Source organism: Otolemur garnettii, unplaced genomic scaffold (genome assembly GCF_000181295.1).
Source record: "Otolemur garnettii isolate 467f Iridium unplaced genomic scaffold, OtoGar3 scaffold00059, whole genome shotgun sequence".
NCBI classification, from domain to species: domain Eukaryota; kingdom Metazoa; phylum Chordata; class Mammalia; order Primates; family Galagidae; genus Otolemur; species Otolemur garnettii.
Genome location: NW_003852454.1, coordinates 4,998,971 through 5,011,132, shown reverse-complemented (window position 1 = coordinate 5,011,132; position 12,162 = coordinate 4,998,971). Strand labels below are relative to the sequence as shown.

The 12,162-nt window shown below is 45.8% G+C and overlaps 1 protein-coding gene across 1 annotated transcript in view; it reads left to right on the top strand.

Annotated features, from left to right (window-relative positions):
- SCTR (secretin receptor) overlaps window positions 1-12,162 on the top strand; it is an 80,381-nt gene that overhangs the window by 52,322 nt on the left and 15,897 nt on the right. Inside the window, exons 5-8 of the mRNA XM_012806875.2 lie at window positions 1,257-1,354; window positions 3,203-3,335; window positions 5,446-5,599; window positions 12,106-12,124. Coding sequence (XP_012662329.1) covers window positions 1,257-1,354; window positions 3,203-3,335; window positions 5,446-5,599; window positions 12,106-12,124 — 404 coding nt within the window. The remainder of the gene's footprint in view (window positions 1-1,256; window positions 1,355-3,202; window positions 3,336-5,445; window positions 5,600-12,105; window positions 12,125-12,162) is intronic.

The window sequence follows — 12,162 nt, the reverse complement described above, 5'->3', positions numbered from 1 at the left end:
ATGACATCAAAGTTATTTGTATTTAAAACAATTTAGTTAACTATTGTTCTCTTGTTGAACACGTGAATTTTTTTCATCACAAATAGTTCTGTGATAAACATCTTTATATATACACATGCTTTGGTATTTCTGGTTGTTTCTTAGAATTAATTCCTGGAGGTAAAAGTGAGGTCAAAAGGAAAGAATATTTCAAAGGTTCTTGATACATATTTCCATATTACTTTCCAGAAAAACTGAAGCAATTTTCACTCCCACTGTACCCTTCGTAGAGAATTATTACTTTTCGATATTTGTTAATTTGGTTAGTAAAAAATGGTATAGCATTATTTTTAATATTTTTATTTCCTTGATTCTTTTTAAGGCCACTGTGCAATTTATTTTTTGAACATAAATGCAAATTTTTGATCTCTATTATTTTACACTACAGTTTAATTTTTTATCAATATTCTAGTCCACTGAGATGTTTTTGAATCAAACATGTGCCGATAGTTTGAAGGGACTGCTGAACAAGTGAGTGCCTGTTTGGCCACATTAATAGGAGTACAATACGTAGAGCCGGGGAGGTGATGGTCCCATTGTACTTCCTGGTCAGAGAATACAACCAGAGCTTTTCAGCTTTGTGGTTCTGGGTCTTATTTAAGAAGAACATTAACAAACTAGAGCATATCAGTTTAAAAAATGGTAAAAGATTGTGGGAAAAGGTTAAAGATAAAGGGAATGTTTAATGCTGAGAAGATAAATAAGGAATGTACAGTCAGAATAGCTGTGTGAGAAAATGACAGGACTCTGTATGATCCTTGTAACTTTTTGATATAAAATAGGCTGATGTTCAAGCAAATGCAGTTTATTTTAAGTGTCTTCAGAAACAGAAAAGGAACCAATAGGTGCAAGTAACTGATTTTAGCTTCACAGAAGAAAAAAATCTAATATTTTGTACAGTTATACACCAAAGAACTTCTTCAAAAAGCAGTGAGTACCTTGTCCCTAGAGGTATTCAAGAAAAGGCTTGAGTTCAGAGTGTCCATAGGGGGCCTTATACATGGAGTAGAAGTTTAAATTGGCATAAGGTGACACCTAAGAGCTTTTCTAAAGCCAGGATGTGATGCTATGAGCCACATTCACACCATTATTTGTGGGGTAGGAGGAGAATAGAAGGCCGTGGTGGGGTTCAAAGTGCCCAAAGCAGATGCACCGAGGCAGTCAAGGGCAGAGTCAGCGGGTGGATGGGCGGGGCTGACATGTGCCTCTCTCTGCAGCATTCGTACCTGCTGAAGCTGAAGGTCATGTACACTGTGGGCTATAGCTCGTCCCTGGTGATGCTCCTGGTCGCCCTCAGCATCCTGTGCTTTTTCCGGTGAGAACACGCTGATGTTTTCCATCCCCCAACCCTCCCAGGCACAGACTTTGGGTGTTTTCTTAATTGCTCAGGTCCGAAAGAGGAAGGTGAACTACCTTGTCACTTCTTAATCCAAAGGGTTATCTATGGCAAAATGTTGAAGTCAAAAAAAAAAAAAGTTGAAGTTTCTGGATCCTCCTTCATGCCTTTATTTGTTCAACATTTATTAAACATTACTGAGAACTTGCCAGTTGCTTTATGTACACTATTTCTTTCTTTCTTTCTTTCTTTTTTTTCCGTAGAGACAGAGTCTCACTTTATTGCCCTTGGTAGAGTGCCATGGTGTCACACAACTCACAGCAACCTCCAACTCCTGGGATCAGGCAATTTTCTTGCCTCAGCCTCCCGAGTAGCTGGGACCACAGCACCGGCCACAACACCCGGCTATTTTTTGGTTGCAGTTTGGCTGGGGCCAGGCTTGAACCCACCACCCTTGGTATATGGGGCCGGCGCCCTTACCCACTGAGCCACAGGTGCCACCCTACGTATGCTATTTCTAATTTGCACACAATGCTATGAAATAGGTGATTTTACCCCCATTTTACTGGTATATTAGCCAAACTCTCAGTTGCCAGAAACAGAAATCCACCTCAAAATACTTCAAGAAGAACAAAGGTGGCCAAGCACAGTGGCTCGTGCCTGTAGTCCTATCACTTTGGGGGGCTGAGGTGAGTTGATCACTTGAGCTCATAAGTTTGAGACCAGCCTGAGCAAGAGTAAGACCCTGTCTCTACAAAAAAATAGAAAAACTAGCCAGGTGGTGTGGTGGGCACCTATAGTCCCAACTACTCAGGAGGCTGAGACAAAGAACAGAATAGCTTGAGCCTGGGAGTTTGAGTTGCTATGAGCTATGACATCACAACACTCTACCCAGGGCAACCAAGTGAGACTCTGTCTCAAAAATAAAATAAAATAAAATAAAAAAGAAGAAAGGTGACTTGACCTACAAAAATGACAAGTTCATGGACATCTGTTTCAGGCATGGCTAGATCTAGGGGCTCAGAGGCATCAGCAGAAGTAGGTCTCTCTCCATTTCTCAGCTCTGCCTGGGCCTCATCCTCTGGCAGGCTTTCTGCAGGGGTGGTGGAGATAGGCCTCCGCAGCTGCAGGGGACATTCTACTGGCTCAGCGACATCAGAGGCAGAGAGAGCATCTCTTCTCTGTTCATTCCAGCAAAAGTCCTGGGAGTTCTCACAGGCCTGGCTTAGGCCACATGCTCAACTCTGAGCCAATAACCGTGCCAGGGATGGAGCCCTCAGACTGGTCAGGTCTGTCACCAGGGTGACGGGATAGAGCCATTCCCACCCGGAGCTGGAATGGGTTATGGATAAGAAAGCTTATTTCTACCACAAAAAAATGGAGGAGTAACAGATTTCTGGGCCCTGCAGGTGGAGGAGACCTAGGCTCTGGGAGGTGAAAAGGCTTGCTCAAGGTCATATACCTACTGAATGGCAGAACTGGGGTTTGCTTTCTGTGCCACCCCTTCTCACTCTGATTACCAGCCTCATCTCCCACCCCTAAACAATTCTGTGAGCTGGAGATAGTGATAAGTCAGGGCAGAAGATAATGTTGCTCATACACCTCCAGCTGTTATTTATTTATTTTTTTAACTGCAGCGTGTGGCAGAGAAGACTGGGCACCCTGGGGCCCAGGTCCTCATTCAGGCTTTGCTCACAGACAGGTGTTACCTAGAAAGCACTGATGCCTAAGGCTTTGGTTTCCCCAGTGCCCTAAGAGCAAGCAGGTCTGGCTGAGTCGCAGCCTGTCCTGCTCTGGCCCCTGTGGCCCCCCATTCTCTTCCTCCAGGAAGCTCCACTGTACCCGCAACTACATCCACATGCACCTGTTTGTGTCCTTCATCCTGCGCGCCCTGTCTAACTTCATCAAGGACGCCGTGCTCTACTCTGATGATGATGTCACCTACTGTGATGCCCACAGGGTAACAAGCCTGGGTGCCCCAGCTTTGGAGAGGGTCGTGGCCCAATTATCCTTCCCTCCAGTCCCTGATGAGGCTGCACTTAATGGGTAAAGTGGCCCATGTCTAGGACTGGGAGGACTAGGAGGTTCAGGAGAGTCTGGGATTACACTGCACAATCTGGGTTGTGTATGAGAGCAGTTTATAGGCAGCCTGTGGGAGCTGCTGCTCAACTCCCAGTCTCCAGGAGTGAATTAGTCACTCTGATAAGAATGGCCCCCTGACTGGTACGTTGGGGACAGCTCAGTGTGAGGAAGGTAGCACCACCATAGCACAGGTTCAGGAGCCATGCTGGTGCAGAATTAGGGGGGCTCTTCTTTTGCTTGTTCCTGCCCAATTGTAGACAGGTGGTCTAGAGAGGGTTGGGGCTGGCCGTAAAAAGCAAAGGGTGAGCATGTGCCTGTGTGTCCGTATACATGTGTTTCCAGGAAAACATTTGTGCTTTGTTAAATCTAACCCCCTTTCTCCTTCCAAATGCCCAGGTGACCCTTAATTCAGCATAAACATCCCATGTGTCAGTTGAGAATCCTTTGCTGAAAATAACAAAAAATTGTACATTAGTGGCTTAAGCAGAGGGAGATTGTTTCCCGCAAAAGCAGTCCCTGGAGGAATAGTCCGGAGGAGGTACAGTGGCTCCGTGATGCCCTAAAGGATACATCTTTCTCCCTCTCTCCCCTCTGCCATCCTTAGTGTAGCCTTTGATCTCACGCTTTACACCACATGGTTGCAGTATGCAGCCCCAGTTTCATTGTCCACGTTCCAAGCAAGAAGGAAGAGTCAAACAGTGAACGGTTTTTTTCCTTTTGGGTGGCTTTGCCTTTCTGTTTTTGAAAGGATGCCCTCCCCAGACACTCCTACCTACACCTCATTGGCTGGGATTGTGTCGTGTGACTACACTGACCAGCTGGGAGATTGAGTTTTTACTCTCACAGTCTCCACAGTAGAGGCGAGCAAGGGAGAAAGAGGTTGAAAATTGAGATTGGTTCAGCCAACCTGCCTGTAACTTCCCACCATTCACACCTCACACCGGTTTGTACCGTTTATAGGTTGTGTGTATGTGTATTTTCTGATGGAGACTGAGAGGTCCCTCAAGTACGATCCACATCTCTCAAGGAGTTCGCCAGACTGAAGCAAGAACACCTTCCTGGGAGTCAGGAATCTTGTAGCCCTGCTCATTACTGACCAGCAGTGGGCAAGTCCAGCAATGCCCAGCAGGGAACCTTTTGGGTTTTGCTAAATATTAGACTCACAAGCTGACCATGGGCCTTGCTGGGAAGGGGAGCCTCTGGGAAGGCCATAGGCAAGAAGCACAACTGGCCTACGGGGCAGAACCGATGCTCCTCCTCAGGCCTGTCCTTACAGCAGTCCATGCAGCAGCCCTAGGGCCATCTCCCTGCAATAGCTAGTGAGGAAGGTAGAACCACCATAGCACAGGTTTGGGGGCCGTGCAGGTGCAGAAGCCCCATGCCTCACAGGCTCATAGGCATAGCCTCCAGGGACACCTGCGTGGGACATGCCTGTTAAAAGGGTCACTGCATCAGAGAAACCCAGCACTATAGCATCCCTGTCAGACATGTGGAGGCCTCCAGCCTAGGTGCAATGTACCAGTCAGAGGCCATTCTTACCATAATTAATGTTGCCTCCCAATATAATGGACACATTCCTTCATTATCTCTTTCCAAGGAAACCGAGCTTGGTAAGGTTTTGTTAACCCTTTGCTCAGAAATCCCCTTCCCTGCCTAGGCCTCAGTTTCCTCATCTGAAAAGTGAGGGGTTTGGGCAGTATCTTAACACAGTTCCTCATCTAACCTGGTAGCTAAGTTCAGAATTTGAACCTAGTTCTCCTGCAATGGCTCATTGACTATCTTGGCTGAACCCACTGGGCCCACGGACTTCTACTCTCTAGAGAATCCTGTGGGCCTGGACTTCTGATGGTGGGAGGCCACAGGAGATGGGCCCCAGAGGCCCAGTCTGTGCCCCGGCTCCTGCCCCCACAATGTCCTGTTGCTTTTTGGAGGGCTGGCCACCGGAGGGAAGTTACACGGCCTGGGCTTACCTGCCTCTCTCTGTGCAGGTGGGCTGCAAGCTGCTCATGGTCTTCTTCCAGTACTGCATCGTGGCCAACTACACCTGGTTGCTGGTGGAAGGCCTCTACCTTCACACACTCCTCGTCGTCTCCTTCTTCTCAGAAAGGAAGTGGCTTCAGGGATTTGTCGCCCTCGGGTGGGGTAGGTTTCTTCATGGGTGTAGAACCTGGGTGGTTTGTGGGAAGGGGCATCCAGCTGAAAGTCAGAAAGATCTGGCTCCTATAATACAAGGTATCCCAAAGGTCACCCCTTAAAAGTCACCATACATAGGGAAAATAGGAAATATTAGGTAAATGTACCTTTATTTACACGATATTCATTACAAAATATTCAGAAACAGGTGACCAGCATAGAGAATGTTTTGTAAGTATTTTGTAATGAATATTTTGTAAATAACGGTACATTTATCTACAGTTTCCCATTCTCCTTATGTGTGGGGACTTAAATAACCTTTAGGACGGCCTGCAGTTCTAGCGCCACACTTAACAAACTTGAGTAATATCAGGCAAGTTGCTTGATGTTTAACCCCTTGATCTCAGTTTATTTAGGGAAATAACTAAAATTTAGGCCCAATTTCTGGCATCCAATGCTTTTGCAATTTGGTTCCACCCAGCACTGCTGCCTCATCTTCCTGAGACAGTCTGTTCATATGTCCTCTTTCTTGCTCTTGCTGCTTCTTCTTTTTTTTTTTTTCATTTGAGACAGTCTCACTTTGTTACCCTGGGTAGAATGCCATGGCCTCATTAGCTCACAGCAACCTCAAACTCTTGGGCTCAAGCGATTCTCTTGCCTCAGCCTCTCCAGTAACTGGGACTACAGGCACCCACCACAACACCCAACTATTTCTTTTTTCTTTCTTTCTTTCTTTTTTTTTTTTTTTGAGATGGGGAACTCGCTCTTGCTTGGGATGGTCTTGAACCTGTGACCTCAGGCAGTCCGCCTGCCTCAGCCTCCCAGAGTGCTAGGATTACAGGTGTGAGCCACCGGACGGGCTGTGAGTCCACCAGCCCGTCTTGCTTCCTTTCTGTATCAGGTCGTTTTTGACGGCTGGTATCAGAATATTGGGCTAAGATAGGCTTTCACATAAAGGAAATTAACTGGAACATGTAACTGAAAAGTCCAGGGATAGTCAACTTCAGCTGACCTTGAATCCAACAGCTTAACATTGTTTCTTTCTGTGTCTGCCTTGCTTTTCATAGCTTTATTGTTAGGCTCCTTCATCAGCTTCAGCTTTATTGTTAGGCTCCTGCTCCCAGTGTAATTGCTGGGAGCTTACAGGCTTCCTTGCTACTGATCTCCGATAAAGAAAGGAAGAGACCGTGTCCCAGCATTCTGAGCAAGTATTCTGACCTTCACTCTGATTGGACTGCTTAAATCTCATCCACATCTTTGAAGCAGTCATAGGGGCCTGAGAGTATAAAATGTATTGATTGTCTTAAAACTACTCAAATCACATGGCTTTTCAAGGAAAATTCAGGATTCAGGTCCTACAAAAGAAAGGAAATGACAGCAAGACAGCCAACTACAGGCTCCAAATTTATCTTTTCCTTTCCTTTCTGATCACTGAGGATGATAAAAAGTCCTCTTTCTTGAGCACTTACTACACACTGGGCCTTGAGTTCCACACTTTACATCTACCACAGAATCATCACAACAGCCTCCAGAGGCCTCTCAGAGACTCAGCTCAGTGACACGACAGAATGTGTTCAACTCATACCCTAGACAAGGACAGACCCAGGACTCAAACCAAGGCCTGTTTCCAAAGCCCTTTAACTTTTATCCTACCATCAACAGACATCCACTTACCTACCCATCCATGCATTCCTCCATCTATCTATTCATCTATCAGTTCTTCATTTGATAAACATATGTAAGTTACCCACTGGATTTTAGATAGCCAGGTTCCTGTGAGTAACTCACAGGCTTACAATGATAGTATTATGTGCCAGCCATTAGTTTCTTCCTGGTGCCTTTAATTAAGAGGTGTCCCTGCCAGGATGCCCTGCATTGCCTTTTCTGCTTGTCTAAATCCTTAACGTGCAAGAACCCTGTCTCCCCATCAGGGAAGCTGCCTGAGCTGGCAGAGCTTACTGAGACCTCCTGCTTCTGAACGATGGCAGCCTGATTAGCACATGACCCTCAGCCAGTAGAAGCTTATAGGTTTGTGCAGATGTCCCCAGAGGCCAGAGCACCTTGGGTCCAGGGACTTGCCTTATGCAGTTGACACTGCCAAAAAAAGTACCCAATTTGGAGCTCAAATCACTGAGATTTAAATCTCGTGATTTCTCTGTATGAATGTGCACAGTTTCCCCACCATCTTTGAGCAATTCTTGTGTTCAGAGATTATAAAAATACAGAAATTAGAAAAAAAAATTTTTTTTTGAGGCAGAGTCTCACTTGTTGCCCTCTCTAGAGTGCGGTAGTATCAAAGCTCACAGCAACCTCAAAGTCTTGGGCTCAAGTGATCTTGTCTCAGCCTACCAAGTAGCTGGGACAACAGGTGCCTGCCACAATGCCCAGCTATTTTTAGGGACAGGGTCTCACTTTTGTGCTCAGGCTGGTCTCAAACCTGTGACCTCAGGCAGTCTACCCACCTTGCCCTCCCAGAGCCACTGCACTTGGCCAGGTTGTTGACTTTTTTTTTTGGAAACAGAGTCTCACTATGTCACCCTCGGTAGAGTTCGGTGGTGTCACAGCTCACAGCAACCTCCAGCTCTTGGGCTTAGGCAATTCTCTTGCCTCAGCCTCCTGAGAAGCTGGGACTACAGGCACCTGCCACCATGCCTGGCTATTTTTTCTTGCAGTTTGGCCAGGGCCGGGTTAGTAGGGCTGGCACCCTACTCACTGAGCCACAGGCGCTGCCAAATGTATATATTATTATATCTATGTAAATATTGTTTACTGCTGAGCCAAGTAGTGTACAATGATTTTTTTTTTTTTTTTGAGACAGGATGTCACTATGTTGCCCTTGGTAGAGTGCTATGGCATCACAGCTCACAGCAACCTCAAACTCTTGGGCTTAAGCAATTCTCTTGCCTCAGCACCCAAGTAGCTGGGACTACAGGTGCCCACCACAACACCCAGCAATTTTTTTGGTTGTAGTTGTCATTGTTGTTTGGCAGGCCTGGGCTGGGTTTGAATCCACCAACTCTGGTGTATGTGGGTGGTGCCCTAGCTGCTGAGCTACAGGTGCCGAGCCTGGTGTACAATGATTTTACTTCCAATCTAACTATTCATTTTTCCTGGAGTCATTTTCAGTTGATTATTGTATTATACAGAGGGTACCAAAAAATAAATACACATTTTAAGAAAGAAAAAGACTGTATTAATTTGTAATTCTCAAGTCATGTTTGACTCCTGCTATTCCAAGAGGTGCTCAATGTGACTTGTACTCATCTTTTGTTATCAGTATATATTGAGGATTACAATTTTAATACAGTTCTTTCCTTTCTTAAAATGCCTACACATTTTTTTGGCACCCCGTGTATGTATGTGTGTCATTCACTCTCCCAATGGTTTTCTCTAGAAAACCCTCCAGTGCTGTCTTCCAGGTCCTCAAATGCAACAAGGCATCTATCAGTTCCTATTTGTTTGTTTCCTGCTGTATTCATTTCATAAGATTGCCTTAACAAATTGGCGCACATTTGGCCTAAAACAACAGAAAGATACTCTCTCACAGTTCTGGAAGCCAGAAGTCTGAAATCAAGGGATTAGCAGGGTTGGTTCTGGAGCCCTGGAAGGAGAATCTGCTGTGGATCAGTCTCCCAGTTTCTGGCAATGGTTGGCATTTCTTGGTTTGCAGCCACATCACTCCCGCTTCTGCCTACATCTTTACCATGTGGACTTCTTCCTCCGTCTCCTCACCCAGTCTGTTCCAGCCTTCTGTTCTGGTATAAGGATGCCAGTTGTATTGGAGTAAGAGCCCACCCGAATCCAGTGGGGCTTCATCTTAACAGTCATATCTGCAAAGTCCCTATTTCCAAATAAGGTCACATTCTGAGGTTCTGGGTAGACATGAATTTCGGGGGGACACTATTCAACCCATGATATCTGCCTCTGGTCTCTCTAGAGCTTTCCACCCTCTTGTTTGATTTGGGATAGTTGTTTTCTAGACTTACTCAGCTCCCTTAACCTTCCTGATGAGAATTCCCTTTACTTCCTTTTGAAAATCCTGTTTCCTTTCTTTCTCATCTCCTTCTCTTTGGTTTACAGTCTAATGGTGTTAGAATACATCCTCCAAAAAAATAAATAAATAAAGAATACATCCTCTAGTATCTGTCCAAAAAATGTACCTGGAAAGAAAGTTTCTTTGTATTACATATCTGAAAGTCTCTTTATTCAAATTTCACACCTAATTTGTTGTTTTGCTGGGCACAGAACAGGTTGAAAAATCATCCCTCCCCCTCCCACCCCGAACTCTGATGGTCTTGTGCTTTGGCATCTGTGTTAGGGGAAGGGTCATGCCATTTTGCTTCCTGAACCTCTTCACTCACTTCTCTCTACTTAAGCTGCAAGAGCTTCTCTCCAGGTTTTGAAATGTCCCACAGATGTGCCCTCATGCAGGTCTTTTTTTTATCATTTTGCTGGCACATGGTGGCCCTTTCGTCTGCAAATGCAGGTCCTTCATTTCTTTCTTTTCTTTTCTTTTTTTTTTTTGAGACAGAGCCTCAAGCTATAGCCCTGGGTAGAGTGATGTGGCATCACAGCTCACAGCTCAAACTCCTGGGCTTAAGTGATTCTCTTGCCTCAGCCTCCCAAGTAGCTGAGACTACAGGCACCTGCCACAACGCCCGGCTATTTTTTGTTGCAGTTGTCATTGTTGTTTGGCAGGCCCAGGCCAAACAGACCGGATTCAAACCCACCAGCTCAGGTGTATGTGGCTGGCGCCTTAGCCACTTGAGCTCCAGGCATCACCCCTTTTTTTAGGGGGGGGTGGACAGAGTCTCACTATGTCTCCCTTGGTCGAGTGCTGTGGCATCACAGCTCACAGCAACCTCAAACTCTTGGGCTCAAGCTATTTTCTTGCCTCAGCCTCCCAGCCTCCCTTATAGCTGGGACTACAGGCACCTGCCACAATACCTGGCTATTTTTTGTTGTTGTTGTTGTTTGTTTGTTTGTTTAGCAGGCTTCAGCCGGGTTCAAACCTACCAGGCCTGGTGCATGTGGCTGGTGCCCTAACCATTGAGCTCCAGGTGCTGAGCCAGGTCCTTCATTTCTTGAAAATGCTCTTACCTTGTATCTATTTGATCATTTCTTTCCCTCTGTTTTTATCCTATTTTGTGAAACTCCTTTTAGTCAGGTGGTTAATGTCATGGAATCAACCTCTAACTTTCTAATTTCTTTTCTCCTGCTTTACATTCCAGTATCTTTTTGTTCTGCTTTCTGGGAGAGTCCTAGTCTTTATCTTCCAACCCAGTTATGGCATTTTTTATTTTGGTTATCATCTATCCAGTTTCTAAGCTCCCTTTCTTGTCCTCTGAATGCTCCCTGTTAACAACATCCTGTTTGTGTCCTATAGATGCAATCGTTTCTCTTGTCTCTCTGATGACATTCCTCAGAGTTGTTTTGTTCAAGTTCCTTCTGTTCCCTGTATGGTCTGTTTCCGCTAAGTTCCTTTTCTCTGATTGTTTTGGGTTTTGTCTTTTATGTAATAAGATGTCCGTGACCTTGGCTGTCTCTTCCTATTTAAGAATGAATCACTTCAGAGTCAACTGAAGGCTTTGGGAGGGTGGAAACTTTTCTCTCTTGAGAGAGACTGGCCTGGAAGTGGCCGCTCAGTTGAGGGGGTCCCCAGCAGTGCTATCTATAGGCCCTTTGTCCCTGCCAGTTCATTTCCTCTGAAAAAGAATCCTTTAATCTCCGCCAGAGGCGGGAGGTAGAGGCCTGGAGTTGGGGTAGAAAACTGGCTGCTAGAGGTCTGAAAACTAAGTGCCCAAAGACTGGAGGTTTAACCATTCAGCCTACAGATGGGCATGTCCATTAGAAGTAGAATCTCAGTCACATACACAACTGAACGTTTTCTAGTAGCCCCCGTAAAAACAAAACAAAAACAACAGGAACCATGCGTTATTAGTTATAATGATATGTTCTATTTAACCCAGTGTAACAAAATAGTCCCATTTCTATATATAATTAATATGAAAACTGTTAATGGCATATTTTATATTCTTTTATTCATACTAAGCCTTCACCCACAGCACAGCTCAGTTGGGACTAGCCACCTATCCGGTGCTCAGTGGCCACCTGTGGTGAGTGGTCACTGTACTGGACAGCACGGGGGAGGCCATCACTTCGTTCTTGTGTTCAGTAAAGCACCCCCTCTTGTTCTCTGCTGGGCTGGATTCCCGTTCTCCCCGGCTCAGTTTCTCCAGAGAATAGACTCTGTCAGGGACTCACAGCTAAGCCTGTGGTCTCCTGAGGGTAGTATCGGCCACTAGGGGCAGCTATCTGTCTCATATCTAGACATTCAAAGCACCCTACTGTCCCAGCCCTACCCTGTCTCCTGCCTGCTTTCTCCACAGCACTGCCCCAGGCCACACTTCCTTTTCAGCTTTCTGCCCGTTGGGACATCAGTGGCCTCCCTCTGCCAGCTTTCTGTGTTCCTGAATGTGCCCACATCTCTGGTCCACTCTGCCCTTCCTTCCCAGCCTTTGTGCTTGTGGGCCTGTACCATTTCTATTCCTTTACTGCTATTTCAGAGGGGG